This window comes from Manacus candei, unplaced genomic scaffold (assembly GCF_025592945.1).
Source record: "Manacus candei isolate 608988 ecotype Guabito, Panama unplaced genomic scaffold, ASM2559294v1 h1tg000014l, whole genome shotgun sequence".
Taxonomy (NCBI): Eukaryota; Metazoa; Chordata; class Aves; order Passeriformes; family Pipridae; genus Manacus; species Manacus candei.
The window spans coordinates 40,212,182-40,226,090 of NW_026138062.1; the positions used below are offsets into that span (position 1 = coordinate 40,212,182).

The following is a 13,909-nucleotide window of genomic DNA, read 5'->3' on the forward strand; positions in this document are numbered from 1 at the left end:
TTACAGATAGTTCACAATTTTAAAAGATGAATGAACTGCATGTGGAGTCAACAGTACGACTGACATCAATAATAACTTAGGCCATTATAGAACATTTTATCAATGAAAACCAAGTAAGTGACTTACCACCTGCTAAATCATATCTGAATAAACCAAGAACCCACTGAGTAAGAATACATGGTGTAAAAAGGTAATGACTGTGATCATCAACTGTGAATTTTGCTCGTACCTAAAATTGGGAGTTAAGGGGGAGAAAAAAAGTGATGTTTTAAAATGTAAAGCACTTTTTCTACTGCACTGTTAGTGCAGTATTATTAGACAAAATACATATTTTTTAAAGAAATACTAAATATGAAATGCAAAGGAAATATAGAAGTGTAATAAACACCTACCTAAATTAGTAACACTTTCTCACTGCAAAAGACTTCATACTTACTCTTTTCCCAGAGAGGATATTTGAATATACAACTGCTTTAACTCGAAGAAAAACTGCCTTCATCAGTTACTGGATCATCATGTGATGAGATTTAAACTCAGATTTCTTAGAATACATTGATAACATCATATGAAACTCCTGCTAATTGGTGCATGCCAGCGAGTAACTAAACCCAGATTCCAGTCACAAAGATCGGTTTTGTGTCATGGTTCTGCCTAGATGGGGGCGTGCATACATTCTTGGAACATACAGCAAGCACCGACATCCCCACAGTACCTACCCCAGTAAGGTTATGTACTGCTTAAGAAAAGCAAGTACTTAAGTGTTTTGCTTGATAGAAGTCCACAAAATTTTAAGCGGGAGGATAAAATGAAATTCTGTGTCTAAATATCTATTTTTAACAGTGTAAAATTTTAATAGCTAGTCCTTGATGTCTATAAAGCACTCCACCCATATATCTCTCTTCTCTATTCATAACAGCATCCATAACAACTGGGCACATAACAATCTGTTGCACTGTCTCCTCCTTACCCATTAAGTGGGAAAATACTATTAATCCACATTTTATAAATCAGGAACTGAAAGTATAGAAGGGTTAAGATGCACACCAAAATCCTAAAATAAATCTGTGGGAAAGCAGGTGTATTTACCTCTAATACCCAGGATTCTCTGCAAATAAGTAGCTCTAACATTGATATCAATTTCATTAAAAATAAATAAACTTGGATTTTAATACTGATAAACCTTTTTATTCACTTATTATATCAAAAGGTAATTATTTTTTAAAAAAACGCCTGAATTGTCCAACTACTTGAAAAATGAAAAAATATTTCCCTACCTGCTCGTATATTTGAACCATAGATCCTGCTAGCTGATGTATTTTTGGTAAAGAACCCCAAACAGGGTGATTCTTTAGGTTTTTCTGTAGTACAGGTTCCAAGTAGGCACTATAAATAGTTTGCAGTTGTTCTCTTTCTGGATAGCTAAAAAGAAAAAAAAAATCATTATGGACTATCAATTTTTTTTAATTAAAAATGAGTCAAACTTGTATACACAATTACTAAGAAATTTCAATGAATAGCATTTCCATCCAGCAGCTAAGTAAAATTATCATTTTATTGCAACAGGCCACTGTCAGAAATTTCTAAATACATCTGTTGATGTACTTAAAAACAAACAAATAAACTTCTTTTCAATTTCTCTAATTTTGTAACCAAACACCACCTTAATATAAAGCTGCAGAAAGCAGATTACTGAAAGCAAAATCATCCAAAATCATATTTCAAACACTTCGCTATCAACAGGCAGCGACAGATTGCTCTTAGCTGGCTTCTAGTGCCAAGAGGTACCAAACAGCACCAAATCAGATGACCCCAAACTGCTGGAAAATATGAAAGAATAGAACAGCCACACCTTGGTAAAGACTACATGAAGCAAGGGCCTTATAAACAGGGGTTGAATCTGAGTTCTGAGAGTTAGACTAATTTTCACATACTTACTCAATTGCACAGAGACGAACAATAGAAGTGAATCTGGAGGTAAGTTTATGTCTTCCTAACGTTCCTCCAGCTGACATGGAAGCCACGATTTGGATGTTTTCTAAACCGACCCATTCCAGATTTTCATCATAAAATCCTTGATATGTAAGAACCTTTAATAATTAAATAAATATTTCATTAAAAGAAAGTCAGCAGAATATCATACAAAATAAAATACAATAAAATAGTTATAAGTATACCATTATTTCTCTTTTCTTAATTGCCAGAGGTGTATTACTCCTCACAGTTTTGCATCAGCTGCAGACTTCATTGTCCAGATCATTAAAGAAGATGTTAAACAGGTACTGTGTTCCAAGTATACCCTGTGCCATTGATCACCACCCTCTGGGCTTGGCTCTTCAGTCAGTTTTCAACCCACCTCACTACCTGCAGCCCGTATCAACAGTTTTTTTGTGAGGATCTTTTGGGAGACAGCATCAACAGTCTTAGTGAAGTCCAGGTAGACTATATCCACTGCTCTCCCCTCATCAAACATGACTTACCCTTAGTGAATCCACGCTGACTACTCCTGGTGATTTTCTTGTCATTCATATGCCTATTGCATTATAACTCATTGAGACAAGCACCGTCTTTATTTACTTACATAAATAAGGCAAATAAAAATGGTATCTTATTTCTGGCTGACACCTACATAGTCTACCCAAGTAGAAGCAAAACTAATGCCAATGCAGATGCAGGGTGTTAACTCTGAAAATAATCGATGTAGTTATTTACTACATACATTAAATTATATACAGTATACTTAAATGCCTTTTTAGATAACAGACACAAGTGTTCACCTGCTGTAGAAAAGCCACGAGAGTGCTTGTTCCCCATTTATCAGGTTTGGGTAGATTGATGTCTTTTAAGTACAAAACAAGCCTTTCACAGTCCTTTGGTCTGTATACTCGCCCAGTGTTTGTACTGATTACAATGCAAGTTTGACTTAATTTTTGTAGAAGATGTTGAGAAGTAGTTTGGGCACTGCAGTGAATGGTAGCAATCTGAGTGGATCGGAGTTGAGAAAATGCATAGTGAAGCAGCATCCTAGAAAAGCAAACATGTACATACATACAAACTTAAGTAAATTAAACTGCTGTGTATCCAAATATATTGTATAGTTTTTGAATTAAAATGCATATACTATATCCTGTATTAATGGAATAGGTGGAGCATGAGGTTTGCTGAATTCAACATTCTTGCTTTTAAAATTGTGCTATTTCCTATTCACAAAATTCAATAAAAGTGTAGTGTACACAGCTACACAAAACAAACAGCTAGTATAAATGCCTTGATTATAGTGATCCAACACATCTAAATAAGGAACCTAATATGGACAAGAGAAGGAGCTAAATTCAGTTGCCTGCACACAGGCACCTAGTGTCTCTTGAAATAAAACTGGATACCTCGTGCCTAAAGCTGTTGCTCCATGACAGCACAGGTTTTCCAAAGGTCCTGTTTCATATCTAAAAGCCGCATTCAGATGTCTTAGATGCATACTTGCGGTCTGAACTTTCCCTGTAGAACTTCATAAGAACTTACCTATTTGCCACTACAGAACATTTGTTTAATTAGTAACCTACACAAGTGATATTCTATCAGAAAGTCGTATTATAAAAGCATTATAACAAAATATTACAAATTCTGTCAAATAACTAGAAGTATATTTTACTTAAAATAGGAACTACTTTTTACCCCTTTCCGCATCCTTCAGGACCCACAAGAAGAAATGGCTGCTTATTATTAATGTCTAGCCAGGGCCTAAAGTAATCTAAACTTCTCTGCATATCAGGGGTTTGGATGACAGGAAGTGTTTGGAGATTACTGAAGTCATCAGCTGTTAGATTTTCAGTTTTTTTCAGCTGATACAGCATTAGCTGTCCAGTGTCAGTGTCATAATATGTGTCCAGGGGCTTCCTCGGGTCTGGTGGAGACTCTTGTGTCCAACTGAAGAGCTTTAGAAAAAAACAAAAATAAAATTTCAATTAAATCCATACTCCTAAAAACAAGATCTACCATTTCAAGCTAATCTAAAGAATGTTCAAAGAATAATTCTGTAAAATCACATTTTGATAGTTTAAGGCTGCCTCTGAAAATTCAATCATGTTATGCATGTGCTTTAAGTCCTTAAGTAAATAGTAACATATTACTTTTCCACTTTTCATAATATAAATTCAAACAAATTGTATTTTGAAAAGCTATACATAATTTTTTTTTTTAGACTAGGCAACATAATAACAATAATAATTGTAAGAATGAGATAACTCCTTCACATGCATCAATAACTAATTCCTAAGGCTGAGTCTACACCTTTATCATTTGCCCACTTTATATGCTATAGCTCCTGGCTGCCTTTTGGAAGGAACTACTTTCTTCTCTCCAACACAAAACTCAAGTGTGATTGTGGAAATATCTATCTCCAGGGTCAACCTTCTGACTATGGACCAGCATATGCACAGTTTTCTAATACTGTTGCCTAGCTCTTGTGCCCTCAAGTACCTACACAGAGAATCACACACTAGCACATACAATACAGAACCTCAAAGTAATGCTCTAAGAACATCTCCCTAATGAGGTGCAACAAAGTCCCCACATTATCATTTCAAGTCTTCTGAACAGAAAAAATCCACAAAAATAAATCTGTATTACGTATACAATACATATAGACACACACAGTCTGCTATAGTGGGTCCTTGCAGAAAGCAGTATGGACAGAGGTTTCCTATCTGGGATGGATGCACTTAGCAGTCTATCAGTGACATATGAAACACTCCTTTACTTCTCAGCTATTTCCCTATAGACAACACAGATTACAATCAAATTAGAGCACAAAGATTACCTCTTTTGCAAATTCTTGTCGTGATTTCATATTGAGATTGCCACCAAGACCACGTAACAAGTTAATAATAAACTGTCCACGATCAGTACACCCACGAAGATGAGACAGTCCATTCATCACAGTTCCAACTAAACTTGTTTCTACCACAGAGTCATTCTGTAAATCACAAATTGTAGTAGATTTAAATATATTTCTCAATATAAATGTGATGTATTGCTAATAGACTGCTATTACTCATTGCTTTTTGACACTTCCACAAATAAGGAAAGATCTCAACAGTGTTATTGTTCCAGAAAATTCACTTGACATTAAATTATTTCTAAGAATTGATTTGGAGGTTTTAATTGCAGACTACGAATTGATGTAATTTAGGATAAGCAATCAGAACTTTCCTTACAGATTTTCAGAATCTATAAGAAATAAACATGACTGTATACTGGAATTCTTTCTTTTGAACAGATCATTTTTGAACTTTGCTCTTTAGCACCAAAGGGAATTTGAGCCTTGGGATCAAATTTTTCTCTTTATCCACCTGGAGATACTTTAGAAGTCTAAAAGTCACCATGGGTGAAAGAACCAAGAGGAAAAATAATAACAAAACCATAACAGGTCTATATAAGTTATCCAAGGGGAAATAATGCAGATCTCCTAAAGACTAGCTTAGTGGCCACAGTAGTGGGGATGTCTCCTAAATAATATTTTGTGCAATATCAGCTACTTGATCAATGCAAATCCAACTCCTTCAGAAGAAGGGGAGGCTGGGAAACATCTAGAGTCCTTAAGAAAATCTAGCATATACAAAACAATTACCATGATATACATCCCAGAATTCAGATAATCTACAAAGTTTTGGACTATCCTTTTTTTTAATATTTTAATTACATATTACTTTTCACCTATTCAAACATTTTTCAGTTAAGGTTTTGAGTAGAATCCTAAAGTGCTGAAGTTATATACTTAATTCCAGGACAGATTAGTGTAAGCTGTTATAATTTAGCATTCTGAACAACAGAAATACTTTTTTAGATATGTCTCTGTCAATTTTTTTAGGTATCTAGCATTCAATTTCTCCTCAACCTTTAACAAGCTTCAGCTTCCAGTGAGCAACTTGTCAAATTTTAGCCATTTTTGTGTTATAGACAATAACATCAATCTAGAAAATTTCTTCACTTTTTTAGTTTAGATATTCAAGTCTTTCAAATCCTTGAAAACATAAAGAAAAATACCTGGTATGGAATAATGTAATGCATGTATTTCTGTGAACCTTAATATCTGTTTTTATTAGTTTAAATGGTATTGAATGTTTCAAAACCTTAAGTACACCAATCAGTTTTCAGAAATTTATTAGAACAGTTCCAGTATTAATTTTATTAAGGAAACAGCTCCATTGTGCTGTGACCAGTGTGGTCACAGCACCAAGCCTGCCAAAGTACAGGATGTGCTTGGACAATGCTCTCAGGCACATGCTGTGATTCTTGGGGTCATCCTGTGCAGGGCGAGGCACTGGACTTCAATGATCCTTATGGGACCCTTCCAACTCAAGATATTTTATGATTCTACGATTCTATCAAAAAAGTAGAGATTTTTTTAATAACAATTTAAAAATTAATCTGAATTATCTCTTCAATGTTAAATTACAAAAATAGATCATACTTAACAGAAGCTGATATTTGTTTAAGTATTCATTTACTAACCTTCTTTACAACCCAGTTTAGAGCCTTTTCAAAATAGTCACCAATCCAGTTTTCGAGGTTGTACCTGCATTCTTCAGGCTGACTTCTTAGCCAAGACTTTATCAAAGCATTAAGATCTGTATCTTCATCACTAAGCCAAAACAAAACAAGATTCAGATAAACACAAGGCATCCACACCTTTAAATGGACTGGTTCAAAATTCCAGAAAAAGTTCAGGGAGATATTTTAATAATTTCTAACCCATACTTGGGCTCTTCAAGTGTCATATAAAAACAAAGAATCCACCATGTGTTTTTGAAGAAGTCTGAGGTCTATCAGCCAAAAGATTATAACGTAACAACACAGAAGGGACATACAACCTGAAGCAAACTTCCCCAGTGATTGGTTTTGTAAGTGTAAGCTACAATCAACTGTTCCATCCACTTGAGAATGCCTTTCAAGAAAAGTAAGTATATTTGCTTACTTTGAAAGTGTGTAATACTCCCATGACTTACCTCAGAAAGATCATTCCCATTCGAGATATTGTAGCAGGGGAGGCACAGCTAAGGTCATGAGTTTCAAATATAAAGTTGACATTTGAGCCAAACTGAATTCTTTCTCCATTGGGCATAGTCAACAGTCTGTTGTCATCCAAAACAGAATTCAAAGATTCAATCCATTCGGGATCGATATCACCATCACAAATTATCCATGATGTAATATCTATTTCCAGGCACAAAAATAAAAAAAAAAAATACAAGAAAACCACTTAAAAATATCAGCCCTTGTTATTTTAACACTATTTAGCTCTCTCTTCATTATAACTTAAAGAAAAGTTCTATCAAGATATACCTTAAATGCTTTACCTTCTGGTGCCTATTTTTGTTTTCTTATAAAAAAATTTGAAAAGTCTGTATCAGGGCTCTTGACTACAATTGTTACCAGAAGGTTTTCTTACCTTATGCTATCCACAACTGATGATACAATATAAAAACGTAACTGAAAATGAACCATTTCAGTAATTTAGGCATAATGATGTATAACTCCTCACAGACATACCTTGGGGCTCTCGTACCACTTGTCGAGCACTGTTTGTAAGCACACCATCTGACCATTCTCTGGTGTCCATGTCAATGCGGCCTAGCAACTGATGTCGAGGCATAGCTTTAGGATTCATTGTATACTGTTTCACTACTCTGCCAGTTTTACCAAGTGCTGTCTTTAACATCCGCCAAAGTGTTGATTTACCTCCACCACTCGGACCTACAATAACTACACCCATTCTTTGACGTAGCTGTTCATATAATTCCAAAGCCTTCTTGATCTAGATAATAAAAGAGATAGTGGCTATGTGAAATTGTAAAGCTACATCACACGTTCTTTTTTAAATGTTTTTCCAATTTACTTTGCATGCAGACATTTTCTTGTTATAATTTTAAATTTTGAAACAATAGATATTTTCAGAAATAATTAAAATTATGTTACTAAAGAATATGAAGAAATTTATTTTGCATGTTAGAAGTATTTCACTAAATTATTAAAATAAAAATATTAGCCATCTTTGGGCATATTTTTACTGAGCAATTTATGAATCCTTAGTCACAGAACTTCATCTAGTTCTACAATAAATAACCAAAAACATGACAAAGAACTGCTTGATAAAACCAAATATTCACATATTTCCTTCTTTCACTGTCCAAAATATTCATTGACATCAGTACCTGGCTTGAATGAAACTGTGTGTCACATGTTCAGATCTTAATTTTCCTTGAACTATTTTACTTTCAGTGACATCTACGTGCTTCAAACACACATCCAATTTTTTATATACATGTAACTAGAATCTAACTATCAGTTATTCTCACTTCTTTATAAAAGATTTATTTCAAAAGAAAACAGAAATTAATTGAATGTTACAAATAAGTTCTAATTCAGAATAACTCGTTTTGTTGCTGTAGACGGTGCTTACCTGCGTGCTTATAATTTCCAAGTTTGCTTCTTCAAAGACTTGATGTAAAGCTGTAGTTAACTCAGCATATTCCACATCTTGAAAGTCAGTGCCAGGAAATACATCCTTAACCAGTGCATCAAAACGTGCACAGTCTGCAAATGTAAGCTTTGACGTGGTATTAAGCCTCAAAGCTTGAACCACCATGTGACTTTCATTAACTGGAAATAAAAACAAAGAGGGCAGATCAGTTTAAGCTGTTTGTTGGGTTTTTTTTCCTTTGAATATGTCAGCATTCAAAGGAATGCAAAGACATTGAAAGTAGAATCGCAGCACAGACTTCATTCCAGTTCATGTACCACTCTACTAGGAAGTTAGGCAAGTGCTTTACTGTAAGTATAATATATGCCCACCAATGTATTCTATACAGATATGAGATGGTTATGATGCTGGCCAAAAAGTACATAATAGCCTAATGATTACTTGCTAAAGAACTCATGAAAGAAACTAAGAATCTGGATTCCAGACCTTACTCTGCTAGAGGCAGTTTGAAGTCACATCTTTCAAGTGCATCCTAATTAACTATGAATATTCCACAAGTAAACACTTTCCACAATTACTCCTGAATCTGAAATACCATGGAAATGTAAGCATTTTGGGATCAGAATGAAAAAAGTCACATAAATTATTTACTCTGAGAGAAAAACAGATACTCATGGTGGGAATGGCACAGGGCTCTCATCTCTCGGTTATTTTCATTTTTTAATTGAATTACATTCTCATGTAAAACATGTACGTTTCCAGAAAGCAGGACTAGGAACCACAGGTGAAAATCATCCTGTGTTTCTGCCCTCCTTCTGAAAGCGTGACTGCCCAAAACCAGAATGTCCAGATTCAACACAGGGGACAGAAAGTGTCCATTCTCTAACTTCCCTTCTTCCTATGTCTTTTTCCCAATGTTCCAGAGGTTAAATATTAGCATGCCCTTCTAAAGTCTGGAATAAGTTCAAAGGTTTTCATACTGAAAAATGTCCTAAATACAAGTGCTTCTACAGGTAATATTTCTAAATAGCATGATAAACAGTTAACAGGAAAAACATTGACATTAAAGAACTTGATTTAGAAAGGTTGAACTGCTTTACTAAAGGAAGCAATACAAAATTTAAGTAGCATTTTGCCATGCCAAAGGATTTTGACTCAAAAATACAAGGAAACATAAAGAAACAGGCAATTGCATTTGTTGGAAATGTCTTAAGCTTCTCGAAGTAGGTCATGAAAAAACAATCAAACAAACAGAAATAAAAATTTCTGGATTTAAATCATAAGTTAAATCCATCCACCTTGCCTTTGGCAGAGCTATTGAAAATTATGTTTTAAACCAGAAAAAATTTCAGCAGATTTCACATATCTAAACATTAAGCTAAAATGTCATAGCAAGAAACAGTGATAGGAATGTGACCTAAAACACGTCACTGGTAATCCTTCTCTGGTAGATCCATACTAAAGTCAAGTACAAATTCTTTAAAGTTTTCAGACAATTGTTTTACATTAAGACACGTAAACTTTCAGGTATATGTCATTTAAACAAACAGGTTGCAGTAGCTGTCTCCTAAATATGTGAAATGCTCATCCATTCCACACTCTTAATTCCCGCTCAATTAACACCTAAACAACAATAATTCAAAAGCTTAAAAAAATATATTAACTCAGTCTAGTCCAATATATTTCTATAATTTCTACCTGTCCTTATATTTTTCTCAGTCTACCAATCAGAATCTAATACCATATGATAATTTTTGCAAACCTCAAATAGAAACAAAATAGTCTGACAACTTATGAAAAACTGCGCATCAGAGGATCAACTTTCCTGTTCTAAGCCAAACGAAAACAAAAGTCTTTAAGAATCATTCAAAATCATTCCAGAATGAAGTCCTGTGTTTATGTTCTTATCATCATAGAAAAGCTCAATCCACAATATGACAACAGTCTTTTGTGATCTCCTAGTGAAGGTGGGCTTTCACAGATTTTTTTTTTTCTTTTCTAAATTGCCTCCAGATCCAAGCCATGGCTTCTCAAAACTCTAGTGAACAAGAAGTCTGCAGTAAATTCTATTTGTACAAGATCCTAAAGAATCAAAAGTTTGGCATGGGCAATCTTACTTTCTTGCTTTGCATTGCTTTTCTTCAGCTGATGAAGAAGGCTGCCACAGCCTCTCAAAACAGTCTTCAATGCTCGTAAACCCCAGTCATAGTGTTGCTGTGGTGTCAGAAGCTCCCTAAATTTGAAAACAACAATATCGTAATAATCTTTAGGTTACAGCATCTGAAATTTTGGTTTGGCGAATGAACATACTTCTAATAAGGTTCTGGGCAAAAGAGAAACTGATGAGTACTTGTAGTGCCACTTGAAATGCATTTCAGATATAAGCAATGACACTCTTGAATTTTCAGAGGGGTTATATTCTACAGTTAATGTATTTATTATTGTGCCTAACAGTACTAACTATATTGTATTTTCTAATGTGCATATTTTAACCGAATAGTTACTTGCATTTCAACAATTTCAAGAGCCTAAAATCAACACAATGCATCTGAACATTCACATGCTCACATTTATATTTAATGCAATTTGTCCCCTTGAGATTATAATTGCATTCCATACACTTTCACACCTCAACCTCTCAATATATTGCAGTATTTTAATTCTATGTTAAGTTAGTATCCACAGAGATTTGCATGATATACTGTTTAGATTTAAGAGGTAGAAGGGAAGAGAATTAAAAAAGTAACTTTACTAGGGGGAGGTGGGGTATGTGAAAGCTTACCTTGCTAGATTAAAAATAGCCACTAATTTTCTACCCAGTATTTTAGCATCCTTAAAGCCTTCTGAATACAAAATCACTTCTGCAATGAGTTCATTGTCTGGATGAGTCATAGCAACTGGCCTGAAAAGTTGTTTGAGATTATCAGGTAGTTTTTGTCTTCCTCCATAACCTTTTCCAGCAGGATTCAAAGTGATAAAAATTCCAGAATTATGATCCATTTCAACCTAGCATTAGAAGTGCATTATAATAGTATATTGTCAAATAAAACAGTATTGAGAAATGCTGGGAGACTATGCTTAGTTAGAATAGTCAGTTTTTAAGTAAGTTTTCCAGTACCTTTTTGCCAAGCATCTCACATACAGGACTGTGTTTCTTCAATGCGTGTTGAATTGTCTGAATCTGCATGGATACTGCAGACAATACAGCTTCCTCAAGTCTGTTGAATTCATCAAAACAGCCCCAGGCACCACACTTCACTAAGCCCACAAATATGCGCCCCATTGACTTCACATCAATGCCCTTAAAATTAAAAAGAATACTATCAAAATTCAAATAACAAGAAAATATAAAAGACTGTCTTCCCATCCACTGAAAAACATCATTAGAAATATCCACAAATTTCTAATGGCAATTGATAAATTATCAAAATTATTTCTAGAATAATATTATTAACACTAATAATAATAAATATAATAATATATAATTCTATAATAATTGATATTGTTAATATTATTTCTAGAATATAATATCGCTTTACAAAGTATGGGCATAGATATCCATTTCCTAAATTAAACAGAACCATATTCACCTCATCACAATTAAAGACTAAAACTTGTCTTCCGAGAAGTCCACCCAAGGCCTTTACTGACTCTGTCTTCCCAGTTCCAGCTGGACCATAGGGATTTCCTCCAAGGCCCATCTTCATGGCCTGAGTGAGAGTTAGGTAACACTTATCTGTCAAAGGTGTGTAAACAAGTTTAGGGGAATTACCCTGCAGAAACAAAACAAATTATATTGACTGGGAGACAGAAAGTATTGACAAAGTAATTTCAATAATTTCATTCATAACTAATTCATTTGGAAATATTACACAACAGCCTAGATTATGAATTTGTTTCAAAGTTTTCCTGATTTTACACCAAATGCCAAAGCATTGTTCAAAAATTTTTTAGAATTACAGATGAAACTGCATTAATATATAAAAGCAGCAATCATATTAGAAAATATTTATATGACAATACAGCTATTTTCCATACAACTTACACTTACCCCATCAATATAAGAATGAAAATTATTACCCTATCTTTTAATATTTTCTGTGAAATAGCATGCTAAAGACACAACAAAGTTTAAAAAAAATGACAACAGCAGCAGGTATCAAATGAGAAAGTGTTGGACACCTATAAAAGCCACTAGGTAAAAATTAAAAATACCACACCTGATATTCATAAGTATATTGGAGTTCAGCATCTACCATCTGAACATAACATTTTTGGTCTTTCATATAAAATCTCAGCTGCTTCTTCCAAGCCCAGTCTTCAATATCGTGAATCTGAGCTTGATTCAGCTGCTTCACCACATCAATGTTATGAATGATATCAAGAATCAGAGCTTTAAGCTTAAGCTCAAGGATTCCTGATTCTGCAAATAATCACATACAAAAGAAAAAAAAATCACAACAGTGTAGTAAGGAAGACACATCACCCATTCTCAAGTTCATTGTGCTGATTTTTATTATCAGTAGATTTCAGTTAGATTTTATTTGAATTATATATAGAAAGGTTTTTTATTTTCTAAAGCAAACAGCATAACACGAGATCCTGACAGACAGTGTGAATCATTGTGTAACTTCAGTCATTTTGAAGTGATTTTGTCTGCCTCTACATTCAAAAGAGAGAGAAAGGCTTTTCTGCAAAGCAATTTATTTCAGGAATGTTTACTTCAGGAATGAGGTGGTGTAACCTATTGAGTGATCAGTTGAGGATCTGAAACCCACACTACACACACTCTGGAGATTTTACTCAGAATAATTAAGGTGATGAGTAATGAATGTTCATTAGCAGATTGCATGCATTAAGTGTATTCTTAGAACACACTGTTTAATTTAGTTCCTTTTGAAAGATATCCAGTTTGTGTGCTTCCAGACCACCCCATGATGGGATTTAAACCAAAGTAAGTGGGAATAATCAAGAAACTCAGTTCAAAATCACACCTATTGTCTAAGTTAAAAAGTTACGGTAAATGTATTATACAATAGATGGACCGAACATTCTTCTGTAACTGATGACATTTCTCAAATGGGTATACAAAGATCGCAGAAAAGGAGTTTAGACAAAGAAGCACACTCATAGACTGCTGGAGGTAGGTGATATGAATCCTAAGCAATGTATCAGATGCTTACAGTTCCCGAATTATAAACTAGAATTTAATGCAGTAACCAGCTATACAAATGTGGTGGAAGACTGTCAACTACATGTCAAATTGAGTCTTTTTACACATATTAAGGTAAAAGCCATCTCACCTAATCTACACTATGGAACTTTGTATCTCAGGTCACTCAGAGTCCCACCTCTGGTCAAAAGGGAGGAATAAGCACTCAGAGGCATAATTATTCAAACCCATTTGGAGTATATAAGATTCAGAATAATCAT

The 13,909-nt window shown here is 34.2% G+C and overlaps 1 protein-coding gene across 4 annotated transcripts in view; it reads right to left on the reverse strand.

The window, feature by feature from the left end:
* DYNC2H1 (dynein cytoplasmic 2 heavy chain 1) overlaps positions 1–13,909 on the reverse strand; it is a 169,766-nt gene that overhangs the window by 125,922 nt on the left and 29,935 nt on the right. For all 4 annotated transcript variants that reach the window (XM_051779783.1, XM_051779782.1, XM_051779784.1 and 1 more), the window contains exons 32-46: positions 12,697–12,899; positions 12,067–12,249; positions 11,595–11,777; positions 11,259–11,482; positions 10,594–10,709; positions 8,456–8,655; positions 7,546–7,810; positions 7,002–7,209; positions 6,508–6,637; positions 4,814–4,969; positions 3,670–3,929; positions 2,775–3,021; positions 1,936–2,087; positions 1,275–1,419; positions 127–229 (exon numbers count right to left, since the gene is read on the reverse strand). In XM_051779783.1, the coding sequence (XP_051635743.1) occupies positions 127–229; positions 1,275–1,419; positions 1,936–2,087; positions 2,775–3,021; positions 3,670–3,929; positions 4,814–4,969; positions 6,508–6,637; positions 7,002–7,209; positions 7,546–7,810; positions 8,456–8,655; positions 10,594–10,709; positions 11,259–11,482; positions 11,595–11,777; positions 12,067–12,249; positions 12,697–12,899 (2,775 nt within the window). The remainder of the gene's footprint in view (positions 1–126; positions 230–1,274; positions 1,420–1,935; positions 2,088–2,774; positions 3,022–3,669; positions 3,930–4,813; positions 4,970–6,507; positions 6,638–7,001; positions 7,210–7,545; positions 7,811–8,455; positions 8,656–10,593; positions 10,710–11,258; positions 11,483–11,594; positions 11,778–12,066; positions 12,250–12,696; positions 12,900–13,909) is intronic.